The following is a 20,137-nucleotide window of genomic DNA, read 5'->3' as shown; positions in this document are numbered from 1 at the left end:
GAGTTGCTTATGTCCTCTTACAGACATTTCTTACATATATAAGTATATATATTTTTTCTTTTTAACTATCAACAGACTCATATTATATAGACTGTTCTGTATCTTGCCTTTATTACTTAATAATAAACACACTAAAGTCATCTTTCTGTAGGAGCACATGCAGTTTCCTATGTCAATATTTCCTATGTCAATGAGCATCACTTCTGTCAGTTTGGGACAAGAAATTAGGTGTCATCCTTAATACCCTCCTTTTTCATTCCCTCAATCCAGTCCACATCAATTCCTGTTGCTTTTATCTCTTCATTATCTCCCAATTTACTTCATTTCTTTTCATCTCCACAGTCACCACCCCAGTTCAGCCTACCATTATATCTGTCTGCTGGATTACCATAATAATCTTTCACTAGCCTCTTCTATCCACTCTGGGCTACCTCCAAACCACACTGCAGCCAGAGTCCCAGCAGCTGGGGAAGATGAAAAGGTTCTGGGAGATGGATGGTAATGATGACAGCACAACGTGAATGTTCTTAATATCACTGTACTGTACACACTGAAATGGTAAAATTTATGTTATGTATACTTTACCACAATAAAATAAACAAATAAATAATGAAAAACACCATACATTTAATGGCTTCCCATTACCCTTAAGTCCAAAATCTTTAACATGGCCTAGAATATTCTGTCCTACTTCTATCCAAGTTTATCACATATAACTTCCTACAATATGGCCTTCCTTTAGCTCCTTGGTATCATTCTTTCCTCCCACCATCAAGGTCTCTGTATAGACACATCCCATAATTCTAAAATGCTCTGCCTACCTTTTTACTTACGTCATCCCTACTCAATCTTTAGGTATCAGGACAAACTTTATTTTCTCAGAGAAAGCTTTCCTGACCCTCTAGTCCAGGTCATGTTTTGTTACATGCTCTTACAGAGCCAGATTCCCTTTTTTAAAAGCCTTTATCTCAGTTTGTAATCATACATTATTAATGCAAATATCTGATTAAAATCTGTCTCCCCCAAAGGAGACTATAAACTCCACAAGAGCAAGAACTATGTCTTCTTTGCTTACCACTTAGCATATGTCTGGCACATAGCAGGTGTTCAAAGGAATTTACTGAATATATGAATAAAGATCTACCTTATTATTTTTAACAGAAGCAAAGAAGTCCACTTAACAAATGCCATAATTTCTTTATCCAATCCTAGAATGGTGGACATTTGTGTCCAGATATTTTTTTATTACAAACAATGCTAGGGCAACCACTTAATGCCAGTATATTTATCTATTAATGTACTTAAATGCAATTCTTAAATGCAAAATAAAATTGCTGGTCAAATGAAAAGTGCATTAAAATTTTTTAACTGATATTTACAAATTGCCCTCCTAAGAGGTTGTAACTTACACTCTGAGTAACCAACAGTGTATAAGAATGCTCATTTCCATATACTTAATACTCAACTTCTATAACCAAAATCTGCCAACTTCTTTGCTCAGGGGAGGTAGTAGAGAACAGTGTTAGTTTTTATGTAAGAGAGGTATTTGTCTCTTTTCACATTTTAATCATACTAAACATTAAAATATTTATGTTTTTTATTCCTATAGAAGAAGTTGTAGCAAATGAGTTAAGTGAACAAAGCTAAGTGATTAGAAAAATGCTGTTATTGACAGACTATGGAAAAATTTGTGTATTTTTAAAACCATGTATTTATTTAACCTGTAGATTCTATAAATCACTTTTTCTGTCCTATAGATTTTTTGTTTGTTTCTGAAGCCTTAGTCCATGTTTTAATCAATGGTACTGTGGCAGTAAAAAGGAGGAGAAAATCACAGTAAGAATATTCACACAGAAGAACATAACAAAAAATTGAGAAAATTTTTTTTAACATTTTATATTAATTTTTTCAAAATATTAACATTTTGATCTAGTTCCTTCTACTTTTTGCCCCCACACTAATACATCTCACAGTGTGCTGACATAATTATGCCTTTTTTCACTAAACAGTATAGCATGTACATTTTCCCCACGTCCTTAAATATGACCTTTCTTCACCCAAGTTTTAAGTAGTAGTAACAGAAAGCACCTGTACAGCATACCCTTCTCTAGATCTTCACTCTGTTCTTAATCTTTGAGCTTGCATTTCTGGTTCTGATAAATGAAGGCATTAAACGGCCTCTATGTGATTAAAAATTACAAGATTAAAGAGAAAATTCCTTTTGATTTAACTCTTCTAAGATTTTCTAGAATACACCAGGCCTATCTTTAAGAAAGCAGACTACCATTACCTTCACCCTGCCACCCAGTAAGCATATCCCATAGAAATTAATTTGATTCTTGATAATTTAGGATTTTTAGACATTTCAGGATTAGTATTATCATCAGAAGTGACCTTATTTGTAGTGATTCCAGACTGTATACCTTGTCACGTATTTAAATTTTGGATTACCATAAAATAAAATACCATAAAATTACCATAAAATAAATTACCATACTAACGAAAAAACTAATGTCTTGAAGATTTTGGTTTAGGGAACCAATGAATAAACGTAATGAATAAGTGTCTCTTTACAGAGCAAATCTCAAAATCTAAAACCAACATCTCCAGTTTTCTGTTCAGTAGCACTGCTCATTCTTTCCCTGAAGGATTTAAGTACCTCCACCAGCCTAAAAGATCTCAACTTGAGAAAATGATGTGACAAAGCTATACAAAGGACATACCTCTTTAAATATAAAGAGAAAAATCACTAATTATAATCTATTTTATTAATTCTACCATTGGAGCAAAATATGAAGGGATTAATTTTTGGAGGGTTCTCTTTTAACTGTCCTAATTAGTGGGACTTTACATACAACAGACCATCAATTCTTTCCCACTTCTTTTCCAATTCTTTTCATGTTTCTTTATAGAAACATGAGCTTTTACCTTAACTGGGAAGCTACATTTTCCAGTACGAACCCCTTCTTCATCCGTCTGCCACTGATGTGGACGACTGGCCTCTGGAACATAAACATCTTTCTTTCTCCTAAAACTTTGCCGTAGTTTGTTCATTTTAATTTTTACAACCTGCAGACACAGTAAAAGAAATATAAAGAAGAAGTTATTACTGTCTCCTGTATTTAAACATTCAATTACCATACTAAAAAACTAATGTCCCAAAGTAAAGGTTTTGGTTTAGGGGAAAGGAGCAATTAGTACACTTCCTCTTAGAGTAATCCTAAGCTCAAACAAATCATTCCACTTTTTGAAGACCAGTATAATACTAGTTTTATAAAACAACAATAACCTCTTAGGATTTGAAGAGATGTTATTCTGAAAACTTTCAAGCACTTTAATTGTAATAATCCAATGAGTATCCCTACTGATCTACCTCTCAAATCCATTCTAACTCCTGAAAATAAAAATCTGTACATATTTCTCCCAAATTATAGAATGCTAACAATTTCTAAAAACTTCCATATGTATTAGGGCAAAGTCATTCTGAAACACTGAAATTTGGGGACCTTTCTGGCTTACTATTAGAAGACATTAAGAAAAGGAGGGACTACCATCACTTTTTTTTAAAAGATGTTTTGCAAACAGGAATACAATTAAGTTTTCTTTAAACATACTTAAAGAGAGCGCTCTACTAGGATTAAATTATTCTAAAGAAGAAATTTCATGCAAGCAATATGACATCAGAATGTATGTTCATATCTATAATCATTACAGATATGAAAGTAATCTAACAGTTTTCAATGACAAAAGTCCAAGTCTCATCACGAACTCTGTAAATTAAAAAGTTATTAAACTATAGTCAGTTTTTTGTTTTGTAACTGGAAAAGGCACTTCTCTAATGCTTTCCAAGGTGCAGCAGAAATCACAGAACTACAGGGAAGGAAGACCTAACTGATAACAACAGAACATTCAAAAACCAATGAATAAACATAATGACTAAGTGTCCTTTTACAGAGCAAATCTCAAAATCTAAAACCAATACCTCTAGTTTTTTGTTAAGTAGCACTGCTCATTCTTTCACTAAAGGATTTAAGCACCTCAACCAGTCTTAACTTGAGATCTTGAGAAAATGATGTGACAAAGCTATATAAAGGAAACATCCTCTCTGTCAGGAGTGTTAAATAGCAAGGGATTGAATATTAATTCCCACATGACACCAATGAAAGACCTGAAAATCAGTTTGTATTCTGAGGAAAAGCATTTTTTTATTTTAAAATGTGTAATGCCACAGCAGAACTATTATCAAATTAGCTAATTTACAGACAAGTCAATCTTACCACACAGCTTCTTAAAAGGCAAAAATTCTGACAGACAAATGGCAATGTAAAAAAAATCTATGGATTTTTAAAAAGTGAATTTATGATCTCGCAATTCAAAACTGATTTACAGAGTATATGAAGTAGATATTAAGTAATCAAAGGACTGGACAAAAGGTAGTCCATTCCTGTGTCCGTAAGTAGATCACTCATCCTAAATGAAGTAAGCTAAATGAGAGTCTACCTTAATCTAACAGACTTCCAAAAAGAATTCCATAACCTTCCTTGATAATACATCCTGTTATACTATTTCATATTACATTTAAAAAATATACACCTGAAACTAATAAAATATATATATATATATATATATATACACATAAACATTTTGTACACCTGAAACTAATAAAAAAATATACACAAACACGAGAACCTAAAAAGCACCTATCTCCCTGCTCATGTTGGTACTCTAAGAATATTGAGGCCAAAAGCCTGTATGATTCCTTTCTTCTTAATTTCTTTCTCTGAACAACAAAAAAAAACCCCATTAGCCAAGCCAGACACCTGACCATCATTCCTGCATTCACCCTTTCTCTGACCGATAACTCTACTGGTTTTACCTCCTTAGTGTATCTTGAATTCATTTCTCCACCACCACCACATTAGTTTTACTCTTTTTGGACATTTTTGCTTAAATTATTGCAAAAGCCTATTATTTCATGGTCTCTTTGCTTCCAAGAGAGGTTCATTTCACTCTGTTCTCCTGACTCCTGCCAGGGTGCTTTCTGAAACACAAATGTGACCACGCAATTACTCTGCTTAAAATCCTTCAACTGCTTCACATCACTTTCAAGATCAAGTCCAAACTCCTAGGCATGGCAAACACAGTCCTTTTCATCTGGCTTCACTCACCAGCCCCCATTCACACGCTAAGCTCCAGCCATGCTAAGCTACTTATTACAGTTGTCTAACAACAAGCCCTCTTTCAGAGCCTTGGTAGATGTTCCTTCCTCTGCCTAGAAAGACCTTTCCCTGTTTGCCTCTGGTTAAAGTCTATTCATCTTTAAAGAGTCAGTTCAGGAGTGTTCAGAAAAGCTAGCTAGCTCTAGCATTTTTTTCTGACAAGTCCCAACCTGGCCTGGGTTAGGTCCTTCCATTTCATTATCATTCCCATTAACACCTTCTGCATACTTCTTGTACTTCTATTACTGTATTCATCAAACCTTTCAGCAATTTTCTGTTTCCCTAATGGTAGGCTATATTTTATTTGTTTAAAGAGTAACTCTGCCTCCTAACACACTGCTTATCATATATATGGCATACTATAAATTTGAATGCGAGATATAATAGATCCCCATCGTACTAGATGATATTTACTAGGTGGGACCAATGTATACACATAACACCAGAGAAATCATCAGTGTTGGAAAATGTAATAGTAGACCAACCTCTTATTGACAAAGGAACCACGCTGACAATTTTCCTTAAAGAAAGACATCCAACCTCTATATAACATACTCTAGTAAAATTTATCTCCTCTTTGGGCAGCTATTTATTGTTGTACCATTCTACTGACCAAGAAGAATAGAAGTGTCAACCAATTTGGGGTCTAAATATCTTGTCATTTTCAGTATTAAAATGGTTTGCTATCAGCATTTCTACAGAGTATTACACATCAGTGATTCTCAAACTATGCTTTGAGCAGCCCTTTGTTACTCCGTGTAGGAGACCCAGGGGGCATTGGCTGTTTGGAGAGAAAGTGCAGGAGGTAAGAAGACACAACTCTAAGGAGGCGCTTCAGTCCCTGTTACAGCTTCAAACAGATAAGCTCCACTTTATCTGATTTACAGGTTGGAGCCGCAAATTATTTACCATGGTGTGCTGGGTGACAAGATCCAACTGTTAAATTTTTAGCAAGTTTGCAAGCCTTTATTAAAAATAAATTATATAAACATAAGTTATTCTAAAACAAAGGTAATAAATACTAAAAACTTATCACTTCCTAATTACGTTACGATGTTTTACTATTATGTATGCTCCCGTGGTTATTTATGATTTTTGTATCTGTATGGTGGAAATGCTATACGATGCGGGGCTAGTGTACATCTCTTCCCAATGTCATGTTCAGTGACTTCACGGTTGTAGCTTGAAATTGGCCATGGTGGAAGTATTTATACTACAGAATTTGGCAAAAACTACCGATCACAGCTTGACTTATTGCTTTGTGATTGACTAGCTCTAGGAAACTGATAGAGCAAATGTTAATAATGCAGATTAAACTTAAAAGTGTGTGGTGTCTGTAACCATTACATTATGAATAGCACAAAAAATTGAGGAAATATTCTTCCCGTATTTGAAAACTATTATCCAGTTCAGCTAAGAAGTCTTTCAGGTCATTTCTCAATGAGTGAAATTTTGACACACATCTTCATTGTTTCACTTTAATCTCACTCATTAACACAAACAAAAATATCAATCATCACTCATGTTAGAACTACATTCGGTGAACCAGTTGTGAAACACCAGCACACCAGCACTGACTATATGGTATGTTAGAAGATGCTATGCAGAAAAAGATGAACAGGATTAAGAGGGGGATTAGATGTGCTACAGGCAAGGATAAAGTTTTGAATTAAAGTAACATTGGAGCAAAATAAAGGAGGTAATAAAAATGAGCCACATAAGCAGGATGAGGATTCCAGAAAAAGAAAATAATCAACGCAAAGCTCCTGAGGGGCTAGCTTTCCTGCAGTGTCTGACAACAGAAAGGAGGTCAGTGTGTCCCATTCAAAATGAAGACAAGTGAGTAGGAGAGACAAGATCAGATGGGTTACAGAGGGCAAAGTCACACAGGGCCTCGTAGGCCAAATGTTTTGATTTTTCCTCTGAGAGAAATGGGGAGTCAGACACTGGAGGGTTCTAAATGGAAGAATTTATATTTTACGTTTGACTGATGGATTAAGAATGGATTAAATAGAACAAAAATGGAAGCAAGGAAACAATTAGGAGTTAACTATAATAATCCAGCAAATGAGGGTGAACTGGATCCAGATGATTAAGCTCCTGACTCTTGTTTCCATATCAGCTCTAGAAAATTCACTATTCATTGATATAATATCTGTTGAAATCAGGCTATTTAAATGCAGAAAAGGTGTATTAGATTCCACAATTAATGCTGGAATTAAAGACAGTTTTCTAAAACAAAGCAATAGCTCAACTGTTTCAAATATGAAGTCTTATCTATAATATCAAAAAAATCAGCTGAATTGTCATACTTTTCATGGTAATTAACCTTCTGCTTAAACAGATTTCTTGAACACTGCCTAAGTATATAAGTGTACGAAGGATTACACGTATGGTAAGTAATTCGCCCTAACCAGGAAAGAACAAAAAAAGAAGAAGAAATAATAAATATTAGGCATCTGCTGTGTGGATAGTACTATACTAAGAGTTTCATGTGCAGGTTTACAGACTGTTAAGAAATAACTGTCCTTAACCACAGGAAGCCCGCATTAAAGGGGAGAGACAGACTAATTGCAGCATCAGCTCCTACATGCTCCCTATAAAACATCATATAGGAAGAATGGCAAAATAAAACTTCAAAAAAGGCAAAGATTTCTAAATGAATTCTCTGTAAAAAAGACTTAAGTGATAAGCAAAGTTTCATCCAATTTATTATACTCACCAACTAAGGAGATTAAATTTCTGAAAGAATCTTCTATAGCCAGTTTAGTCATGTAAGGTGTGCTACTCCATGTCTTTAAACAAACAAAAATTCTCTAATAGAGAATGAGTAACAATAATTATGGGGCCGGCCAAGTGGCTCATCGGTAAGAGTTGGCTTGGGAGCGCGAGCTCTGAGCAGCAGGGCCGCCAGTTTGGATCCCACATGAGGACCAGTGATGCTGCGACCTCTACAGCTAAGATGGTGAACAACAGCTCGACCTGGAGCTGGGCTGCCGTGAGTCACCGGTGATGGCGTAGGCTGCAGGGGGTTGCAGTGGGTTGCCGTAAGCTACTGTGAGTGGCCATCCAATGGCCAGCGACCAAACTGCCTCACCCAGGAAGAGCACAATGATCACAATACAAACATGGACCAGTGAAGCGACGTCCTCCACAACTAGACTGAACAACAAAAGGACAGCAACTTGTCTGTTCCCCTTCCCTGATTCCCCAATGCTGTTCCCCTCCCCCAATTCCCTAATGAAATCCTAAAAACAAAACAAAACAAAAACAATAATTATGTTTCATATGGTAAGCTACAAGCAAGAAATGATCTTATCTGCTAGAAGAACATGAGGAAACTAAAAAGACCAAGACTTGGGGCACAAAAAATATAATTTCCAACAATGGCTTCTCAATGTTGCACATGTAGTCAGTCAGCTTTATGGCTCTAAAGTTGGATTATTTTAACATTTAAAAAAGCTTTATAAGAGTTACTGGTCAGTAACTCTATAACAATAGAAGACTTTCTATAGTTGTATTTACCTTGGAATGGATTACTCAGGAAGATTATAAAAGTCTCATTCTTTTTTTTTTCTTTTAGATTTTATTGGGGAATCAGGGAAGGGGAACAGACAAGTTGCTGTCATTTTGTTCTTCAGACTAGCTGTGGAGGACATCCCTTCACTGCCTCATGTTGGTATTATCATTGCGCTCTTCCCGGGTAAGACAGTGGCTCGCTGGCCATTGGTCGGCCATTCACGGCAGCTCGCGGCAGCTCACAAAAGCTCACACATGCTGCCAGCCAGTCCCACTGCAGTCTATGCTGTCACCAGCGACTCACGGCAGCACAGCTCCAGGTCGAGCTGTTGTTCACCATCTTAGCTGTAGAGGGCGCAGCATCACTGGTCCTCATGTGGGATCTGAACCGGGGCCCTGCTGCTCAGAGATAGTGTCCCAAGCCAACTCCTAACCAATGAGCCACTCAGCTGGCCCAAAGTCTCACTTTTTTAAAAGTATGGTTGAAAAATTCTGGGAACTATATATACTCCAAATAAGACACTGGTCTAACAAAAGAATTTCTCCTAATCTGTAAATCATTTACTTGAAAATGAAAAATAAGTCACAAACTAGAAGAATATATATGCCAAATACATGAACAAAATATTAGTATCCTAATATTTAAATAATTTTTAAAAATTAATAAGCAAATCAAGTATCAGTTTAAAATAGAATATCAACAGAAAATGGACAAAATATACAACAAGCATTTTACAAAGGAACAGAAACAGTCAACGAGACCATGAAATAAATGCTCAACATCATTAGCAATCAGGAAAATGCACATCAAAACACTATATGCCATTTTACATCTATCAGTTTGGCAAATATTAAAGAATCAGGGCCGGCCGAGTGGCACGTTGGTTAACAGCTGGCTTGGGATACCAGAGGGCCCCGGTTTGGATCCCATATATGAGGGCCAGTGACACTGCCCTCTACAGCTAAGATGCTGAACAACAGCTCAATCTGGAGCTGGGCTGCCGTGAGTCGCCGGCGACAGTGTAGGCTGCAGCCCCTGCTGCAGTCAGTTGCCATGGGCTACCGTGTGTAGCCAGCAGCCAGCGTGAGCAGCCAGCATGGCCGTCCAGAAGCTGGTGACTGATCTGCCTCGCCCGGGAAGAGCGCAATGATGGTGCCAACTTTGGCCAGTGAAGGGACGTCCTCCACAACTAAACTGAAGAACAAAAGGACAGCAACTTATCTGTTCTCCTTCCCCCAATTCCCCAGTGCTGTTCCCATCCCCTAATTCCCCAATAAAAATCTTAAAAAAAAAAATTAAAAACAAAGAATCAGACAATAAAATAGAGAGCAACAGGCACTCTTATATCCTTATAGGAGAACAAATTGGTGCATTTTGAAAAGTAATTTGGCATCATCTAGGAAAGTTGAAGACGCACATACCCTTACTACCCAGCCAATTCCATTTCTAGGTATATATCCTAGAGATGTGCTTACACATGTGTACAAAAAGGTATGCAAGATGTCTGTGTAGTATTGTTTACTGTTTGTAAGTAAAATAAAAATAAACACTAGAATCTAATTTACCATCAACAGAAATACAGAATACTCACACATTAGAATACCACAAAGTAAAAATGATACCCCAATAAAAAATAAATTTATAAAACCTCAATTAAAAGATAAATTAGTCAAGAGAAAAAGAAAAAAAGTAAAAGGAATGATCCACAGCTTTAACTATCAATAAGGATTAATCTCACAATCATTGTGTTGAGGGAGGAAGGAAGCAAACTGCTTTCATTATGATTCCTTTATATAAATACTAACAACAACTGACCATCAGAGAATACTGCCTGTGTAACCAGGCACTGTGCACTCTGCATATAATGACTCATTTAATCCTCACAACAGCCCTATCAAGTGGATTGCATTTGTAATCTCTACTTCACAGATGAGGAAACAGGCATGAGAAGTAATTTGTCCAAATCATATGGTTGGTAAGTCGCAGGATCGACTAGTGCCAGAGTCTGTGCTCTTAGTCCCCCAACATTACAATGCCCTGCAATAAATATGTAAAACTAAACAAGATAACATTTAGGCATATGTATGTAATTAGCAACACCATAAAGAAAAGCAAGGGAATGATAAACATAATTAAGGGCAATGTTACTTCTGAGGGAAAAGAAATGGGGACACAATCCGGAAAGGTTTACATGGGCACATCAAAAGTGTTAATAATGTCCTAATTTTTAAGCTGAGTAGTAGATACATAAGTTTTCATTTCATTATGCTCTATAACCTACATATGTTACATATATTCTTTTATATGTATCAACTACTTTATAATTTTATTTAGGTGGAAAGCAAGTCACCTAAATCCGTTTCTGGAACTTAGGACAGAGATGGGGAACGTAGAAATGTAAATACATACACACACATAATTAATGTAGAAATATAAATACATACACACGTAATTATGAGATCTAATAAAGAGTACAAAAAGTAAGTCACATTTAGTTATACAATTTAAGACTCATTTTTACTAAAAAGAATAAAGTTATTGAAATTTACTCTGTCCAGCCAAATCTTGAATGAACCAGAGGCTTCTGAAGGGCCATTAGAAAGCTACAACTCTTAGGAAAATGGAGATTTTTCTTTTTAGAGTTTTTTCCCTCCTAAATTATACTTGTTTGCTTTTCTTTGTTCTATAGTCACAACTACACCTCTAACTTTAGACCCCTCTTGTATATAAATTATAAGAAAGACTGGACAAGACAGGAGCATGCTTTAGAAATTTCACTTAAAAAAAACCACCTCTCTGAGCAACAGCGGTTCGAGTCAGCCCGAGCTGAGCAGCCATGAGCTGCCAACAGGTGGCGGGATGGCTCAGCTAAAAAAAAAAAAAAAACAAAAAAACAAAAAACCACCTCAAACTGCAGCACATACTTGATGTACATAGTAGACACAAAACTTGACCCTGACACTTAAGATTGCTACCCTACAATGGGGTGGAGTGGGAGGACCAAAGTTAGGCAAAATGGTAAAATTACTCTAATTTTTACAACAGTATTAATTGGTTCCAAATGTAAGACTACATAAACAACAAAAATATAAAACCATGGGTATCATTTTGAATATAGCAAATACCTTAAAACATCCATAAAGTACAGTACTACACTATCTTGGAATAAATTGGACACAGCCAGGGATTTCTCCTAGTATGGAACAGTTTGCTTTTTCAACTGAACACCGTTGAAGTAACAAGCTTATGTCCATAGGATCTATGTTGTTAGAAAAATATCTATCTAGCACTAGAACCACACAGCATGTTTACACTATGGGAGGGATAAAAACATTGTACAGTAGAAACTCATTGAGTAGAACAATGAGAGATCTAAATTTAAATTTAAAAAAATTGTTTTTAACTCTCACTTGGATTTTACTGACCTCTGAACAATCATGGTTGAATGAGAATACATACAATTCTACTGTATTCTTCATCACACTTCTATCCCAGAATTCTACAGGGGAAACTCCAAAAACAAAAAAAAAAGAAAGTGTTGACTACCCATCCATTCACCCCCCCCCAAAAAAAAATTGTTCTCTTAAAAATATTATACTAAATCATCATTAAAATACAATATCGTACAACAAGCATAAACTATTTCATTTCTGAATTTTCTTTCTTTGGTTTTTACTGTTTTTTATGATGTGGAACTTGCTTTCAAGATTTAGGCTGAAGAAAAAAATCTTTTTATTTGATCAAGTTAAGTAAGTGAAAAAATTGTAAGGAATCCTAGACTCTCAGCACACCCAAGGATTTAGAGGTAGGCCATCTATTCAATCCCCTATTCAATCAATGAATCCTAAGAATTCTGGATCACATTAAATATTGGCCTAACTGGCATAATTTGCCTAACAGGAAACAACTTATAATGTTTTAAGTTGTACCACTGGCTCAGTGTTCCACGTAGGCCCTGAGCCAAATGAATAGCAACAAGGTACAGCTTCATCACCAACAGTGAAATGAATACAGAATGTCCCATACTTAACTTACAGGACTAATAAAATTCATTTTAAAAGTTGATAGTCAGTTTTGTGATAAAAGTTAATTCACAAACAGATTCATGGAAAGGTAGAAAGAACAAAGGGTTGTTTTTTTTGGCGGGGGGGGGGTTTGATTTTTTATTTTTTTTAAAGATTTTATTGGGGAATTGGGGGAGGGGAACAGCGTTGGAGAATCGGGGAAGGGGAACAGACAAGCTGCTGTCCTTTGGTTCTTCAGTCTAATTGTGGAGGACATCGCTTCACTGGCCATGTCGGTATTATTATTGCGCTCTTCCTGGCTGAGGCAGATTGGTTGCCAGCCACTGGTCAGCCAATCATGGCGGCTCTTGGCTGCTCACGCCAGCCACTCACGGTAGCTCATGGCAGCCCATGGCAGCTCCACTGCAGCCTACGCCATCGCCAGCAACTCATAGCAGCGCAGCTCCAGGTTGAGCTTTTGTTCACCACCTTAGCTGTAGAGGGTGCAGCATCACTGGCCCTCATGTGGGACCCAAACCGGCAGCCCTGCTGCTCAGAGCTGGCGTCCCAAGCCAACTCTTAACCAACGCGCCACTGGGCCGGCCCTTTTTTTTTAACCTACCTTTCAAAGGAAACATTCATTCAGCTCCTGTATAAACCTAGGTGTCAGGGAATGTGAAATGTGTGTACATTTCAATTCAATGTTTTTATTAACAGGCTACACATGGTAGGCTATCTTGAATACCGAATTACCTTATTTTGAAAAACTGCCACTTATGGCATTTTCAAATAAAAAAATTTTAAAAACAGATTATTCTGATTTTCCAATAGCTAAAAAATAAAAATTATTTTGCTTATCAATGGTCAGACCAAAGATTAAAAAATAACAACAAATTAAGTCTTGGATGTCCTAAAAATAGGTATTTGAGAACACTGCCACCGTGTGAATGTCGCAGCTCTCCAGCCACATGCTCCCCAGCCTGATTACCATTTAGATCACATGTTCTCAGCCAGGGAATCATGTACCCCATAGGCCCTCCAGGTTCAGAATGCCCTAAAATATTATGTACACATCTGAATGTACATGTGTCTCTGAACTTTCTGGGGCCAGAGCTTTCAACTTTCATCAGAATCTCAAAGGATTCTGTCACTACCAAAAATTTAAGAACCTCTGAAAAAACAGTAGTCTGTGATATTTATTATGACTTTAATTTTAGGTTTCTGCCTTACTAGTTTTCATCTTCCCACAAAATTTGTCCACAAAATTCTTCCTTTTGTTTTGATACATGGCTTCTTTATTCACTCCTTAAAGATAATAATGGAAAACCAGAGCTTCAAAAAATGAGGGAAAGACGCTGTGTACTTAAAACTGTAGTCAAAGGTAGTGTCAAAGTGGCGCGGTGGTTAAGGGCTGGCTTGGGATGCCAGAGGGCCCTAGTTCGGATCCCACCTAGGAGGGCCAGTGACACTGCCCTCTATAGCTAAGATGCTGAACAACAGCTCAACCTGGAGCTGGGCTGCTATGAGTCGCCTGCGAGGGCGTAGGCTGCAGCCCCTGCTGCAGTGGGTTGCCATGGGCTACCGTGTGTAGCCAGCAGCCAGTGTGAGCGGCCAGCAGCCGCAGTGAGCGGCCGTCCAGAAGCCGGCGACTGATCTGCCTCGCCTGGGAAGAGAGCAATGATGATGCCAACTTGGGCCAGTGACGCAACGTCCTCCACAACTAGACTGAAGAACAAAAGGACAGCGACTTGCCTGTTCCCCTTCCCCCAATTCCCCAGCACTGTTCCCCTTCCCCCAATTCCCCAGTAAAAATCTTTAAAAAAAAAAAAAAAAAGCTGAACCTGTATACATATATTTGAGAGACATTTCCTTAAAAAAAGCTCTCTTCTGGCTGGTTACAAAACCAATTGTATCTTTTAGTTGATTATTTGCCTTTCAATTGAGACAACAATTGGTGAGCTGAATTTGCAATTCAGCTGTATGTACACTTTTACCTTTTAAGGTAGGTTAAAACTTTGATAAAAATACATATGCCCATCACCTCTGACCCCACACAACATATCTACACAGACTGACTTCATTAATGGTGTTCTTCAAGAATTAAGTCTTTACTTATAGAACAAAATGGTTTTGCTCTGATATAGCAAGAACTGATTTAGCAAGGAACATCTTGATGAAAAAGGGCAAAACTGCTGAGAATGCTAGCCTACTTTTTACACTGACTTTCCTCCTCTAAGCATCTGTCAAGTGTGGGATGAGAAAAAGGTGCTGGAATCTGGAGACTAGAATAAAAATATATCTGGGTCCAAGAATTTAAAAGAGACAGAAATGCCACTGAAAAATTATAGAAATATGAAGGTCAAAAACATTTCTACTCCCCTTTTACTGACAAATAACTTCACAATTATACATATCATCTCTTCAATTCTTTCACCCTCTCTGATCAGACTCTTTCCTTTCTCTCATTACCCTCCCCCTTTATCCCAGCCATCAACAAGACATGTAAAATATGTCTTAAATTTGCTGCTCTTCATCTCCACCATCAGAACCATGGACCAAGACAACTTTGTCTCTTCCCTGGACTAGTATACAAGCCATCAACTAGTATGTATTTCTATTTTCTCTATTGTCCCCCTCTGATCAACAATGTACAAAGTAACTGGTGCAACCTTTAAAAATGCAAAATGGATCATAACATTACATAATAGTTCCATGGATTTCCAAAGCACCTTCAAATTAATTCAAACTCTCAGCATTCAGGGAGTCAGTATGGCATAATTCACATTGCCCAAGAAGTGCTTGGAACAGTCCCAGTACATCACAAATGCTCAGTAAATGTTAGCATATTAAGGTAAGACCCCAGCCTGCCTCTCTTACCTTGAGGTGGCACTCTCCTCAATGATGACCCTTTCAGCTGACTGCAAGCTCCTTCCCACTTTGGGCCTGCTGTTCCCCTCTGTCTGAAATGCTTTTCTCTGAGACTCTTCAGGAGCTTCTGTCGCCCACTTATATTGGGTTGCCAGGAAAGTTGTGACGTATTTTTCTGTTTTTCAATGCAAAAATGTGTCATGATTTTCCTGACGACCCAATACTTAAGTCTCAACCTAAATGTCATCTCAGTGATGAGACCCTCTTTTTCCTCTTTCTAAATACCATTTTCTATAATTCTTTATTGTACTACTCTTTTCATTTCCTTCATAATGCCTTATATTTTTATGTATTTATAATTACTTTTTTGTTTCATTGGTTAAGCTTCTTCTTGAACATCATCAGAAGACTAAGCATCCATCCAATAAATTCTCTGTCTTGCTTAATGTAGGAAGAATTGGGTTCTGTTCTTTCGATTTAAATAATCTTAACTAATGTAGATATTAATCTCTTTTCAACAAGGAGCTAAAAATTTGGTCACTAATATAAATATGTCACAGCCTGTGCTATGATTCATTATACCTACACACTTCCCTTAATTGTTAATTAAATATAACACTGTGTCCAATTGTGCTAGATGCTGGAAGAGGAGGAGCCAGGATGAGAAAATAGAGAGTATTTCCTCCTTTTAGGACTTGAATGATACAAACATAGGATGGGAGAACTAAAAAGGGGGCATTTCAAGTATGGGGCAGGGTGAAATGAAGAGTCATCATATGTACAAGTAAAAGGGTATATTTCACCAAAGCTAAATACAAGCGACTGCAATATGCACCATTATTTTATTTTCCACTAAGAAAAAAATGCTGCCCAAATTGTCAATTAATAATTGTTCAATATCATCAATAGTAACAGGCATCCCAGTATGAGAGCTGCATCCTTTTCAAAGATGTTCAAGTTTGAGGTAAAGAGGAAGAGAAGGGACAAGAGGAGGAAAAGAAGGGGGAGGAGAAGAAAGAAAAAGAAATTACCATTCTATTATTAACACAAAATCAGTCTTCCAGGAACCTCGAGAAATCTCGATGATATGGAATATTGGTTATTCATTAAAGTTTGTTATCAGGAAGGGGAGAAAGAGCCACTAAAAACAGCGGTCAGAGAGCAACCCTTGATTTCTTCTTGTTTCCATTTTGCGTTGTATATCTTCATCTATCCCTTTACCTTTAGCTTTTAAAAATCACTTTATGTGTATCTTGTATGCAGCACATTGTTGAGTCTTGCTCTGTATCCAAATTGAAAATCTTGCTTTTTTTTTTTTAAAGGTGAGTTAAACATAAAAGAGAAAACTTTTTTTTTTTTAATGGAGAAAGACATGCTTTTTTTTTTCCTTTTAATTTTATTGGTCATTGGTTACACATTGCTTTCATGCTATACTGGCATAGTTGACTCTTTTAAGGAAGGTGCAGCTCACAGTGGCCCATGCGGGGATCAAACCGGCAACCTTGGTGTTATCAGCACCATGCTCTAACCAATTGAACTAACCGGTCACCCCAAGATAAATCTTTTAAAATCCACATATTTCAAAACTTCTAATTGACTTGTGACTCATAGGCTATAACTTAAGGGGGCAAGCATAACTAAAAATCATAACAGCGAATTAAAAATCTTAAATACATACAGTTAATAACAAAAATACTCCATTTCAAATGTCATGAGTTATTTATAAATGTACCGCTTTAAATGTTTATGTTAGAAAATAAAGCTAGTAATTGGGAAGTTAAGCATCTATCTGAAGGAATCAGAAAAAGAAAAAAGAAAACCCAGAGAAATTATTATAAAATACTACTTCCAGTAACACAGTATGTGAGAGTATTCACCCAATTCTCTCACTGGAAACAATTAAAAGTGATGAATAAAATTTTATTTTAAAAAATATTAAAAGCATTGAAGAGCTGACAAGATGGTAAAGGAATAACCAGATCAAAATCTATGAGAAAGCAGAAACTCAAAGAGATAAGTGGCATAATGAAACTGCTTTTGTCCTGTAGACTAACTCACAAAGCTCAGCTGCAGGTTTTTTTGTTTGTTTGTTTGTTTTTAAGCTGAGCCATCCTGCTACCTGTTGGCAGCTCAGCGGCTGCTCAGCTCGGGCTGGACTCGAACCGCTGTTGCTCAGAGCTCAAACTCTTGAGCGAGGTCTTAACCAACTGAGCCACTTGGCTGGCCGAGTGGCATGATGGTTAAGAACTGGCTTGGGATGCCAGAGTTCGGATCCCACATATGAGGGCCAGTGACACTGCCCTCCACAGATAAGATGCTGAACAACAGCTCAACCTGGAGCTGGGCTGCCATGAGTCGCCGGCGACCAGTGTAGGCTGCAGCCCCTGCTGCAGTGGGTTGCCATGGGCTACTGTGTGTAGCCAGCAGCCAGCGTGAGCGGCCAGCAGCCACAGTGAGTGGCCATCTGGAAGCCGGCAACTGATCTGCCTCGTCTGGGAAAAGCGCAATGATGGTGCCAACTTGGGCCAGTGAAGCAACGTCCTCCACAACTAGACTGAAGAACAGAACGACAGCAACTTGTCTGTTCCCCTTTCCCCAATTCCCCAGCTCTGTTCCCATCCCTCCCACTCCCCAATTAAAAAAAAATTTATTGGGTGACAACTGCTAGCAAAGTCACACAGATTTCAGGTGCACAATTCTGCAACACATCATCTATATATCACATTGTGTGTTCACCACCCACAGCTGCAGTTTTAATGATCTCTTGGGAGAGAACAGAAGTCAAAGTTCAAGACCCATCCAACATGGACAATCTAATAGGAGGTTCTTTCTCTATAAAGCTCGGGACTGCCCCACCAAAGTTTTATTCTCCAGAAAAGAGTAAATCAAAATTAAAACCACTCTACCCATTCCCACATCTCATCTCCAAAGGACAAGGAAATTTGTCTTCCTATTGCAGAAGAGAACAAAGATTTCTAAGAGGCTGTAAAGACAAGCAGGCCCACACAGATATTTGCAACCCAAATCTGCCCTACGTGGGTTGTTCAAAACCTCAAGGGGTGAATTTAGTCACCAAACTAGTACCTTGAGGCATCTGGAAAAACAAACAAAACAAACAAAGGTAACTCCTCTTGAAGCAATGCATTTCCTTCTTGGGCCTCATAGAAAACCCACAAATATTTCTTCCAGGGAAAATAAGCAGCTCACAGTCAAAATCTTACACAGGGTAAATAAAAATAAATCTATACCTAGGGACAGCATATGAAACTTCAGAAAGTCAAAAAACAAAGTTCAAAAGCAGCCCAAGGTAACAAAGACAGAGTCACTCAAATGAAAAACTACTAGGCAGATAATTTATCAATAGCAACAATGGAAACCAGAAGACAGTGGAATCATTTCCTCCAAAAACTAAAAGAATAACTGCCAATCCATAATTTTATACCTAATGAAATATCTATCACGAATGAGGGTGATAAAGAGACTTTCAGACAAACACTGAGTTTGCTACAGAAAATCTCATTAAGGGGAATTATAAAGAAAACAATCTTCAGAAAGAAAGTATGAATCCAGATGAAAAAATCTGAAATCCCTGGAGGAATCAAGAGCACAGAAAGTTGGAATTGACATCAAATTCTGAGGCTCATTATCACCATTTTCTGTCATATTGACCGAAGAATAGAAAAGCCAGTTGTCACCAAAAAGAAAAAAATAGGAAAGAGGAAAAAGTAAGTTCTAGTACCATTGTAAGCCCCTGATTCCAGCTGTTCTTAAGGCCTATTGAAAGCTTGTCCTTGGAAACTGGGAGATATCCCAGTGTCCATATAATTTGGATTCTGCTTTCCCTTAAAAAATGTAGAAAGGAGAAAGGCCAGAAATTAATTAAATAGAAAACATACAATACAGGAAATCAAAGTCTAGCACTGGTTTTTTGATAAGTCTAAGAAAATATATAAAATCTGTATGAAGGCTGATGAAGGAAAAAGAAGGCACAAAAAATATTGGGAATAAAAAAACAGAGGGAAATACTATTTAGCAAAAATTTAAAACATAACAAAAGAATGCTCTGAACAATTTTGTGCCAAATACTTTAAAAACTCAGACAAAAATGGATGGATTCCTAAAAAAAAAAAGAGGAAAAAAAAAACTTTCTAAAAACTGACCAAACTAGGAACAGAAATCCTAAATAAAACCATGTAGAAAGTTGAATACATACTTCCCCCCTAAAATGCTAAGCCTACATGCCTCCCCACAAAACACTAAGCCCAGATGGTTACACAGAAGTTCAACCAAACTTTAAAGAAACAGATCATTCCAGTCTTATATAAATTCTTTAGGGCAGCGGTTCTCAACCTGTGAGGCGCGACCCCTTTGGGGGTCGAATGACCCTTTCACAGGGGTCACCTAAGACCATCGGAAAACAAGAAGATATTTATATTACGATTCATAACAGTAGCAAAATTACAGTTATAGAGTAGCAATGAAAATAATTTTATGGTTGGGGGTCACCACAACATGAGGAACTGTAT

General features: G+C 37.3%; 1 protein-coding gene across 1 annotated transcript in view; it reads right to left on the bottom strand.

Annotated features, from left to right (window-relative positions):
- The window catches only part of NUMB (NUMB endocytic adaptor protein), a 77,224-nt gene that overhangs the window by 54,105 nt on the left and 2,982 nt on the right, over positions 1-20,137 (bottom strand). Inside the window, exon 2 of the mRNA XM_019640295.1 lies at positions 2,929-3,069. Coding sequence (XP_019495840.1) covers positions 2,929-3,054 — 126 coding nt within the window. The 5' untranslated portion in view covers positions 3,055-3,069. The remainder of the gene's footprint in view (positions 1-2,928; positions 3,070-20,137) is intronic.

Source organism: Hipposideros armiger, unplaced genomic scaffold, assembly GCF_001890085.2.
Source record: "Hipposideros armiger isolate ML-2016 unplaced genomic scaffold, ASM189008v1 scaffold_49, whole genome shotgun sequence".
NCBI classification, from domain to species: Eukaryota; Metazoa; Chordata; class Mammalia; order Chiroptera; family Hipposideridae; genus Hipposideros; species Hipposideros armiger.
This window is presented reverse-complemented; position numbering and strand designations above follow the sequence as displayed.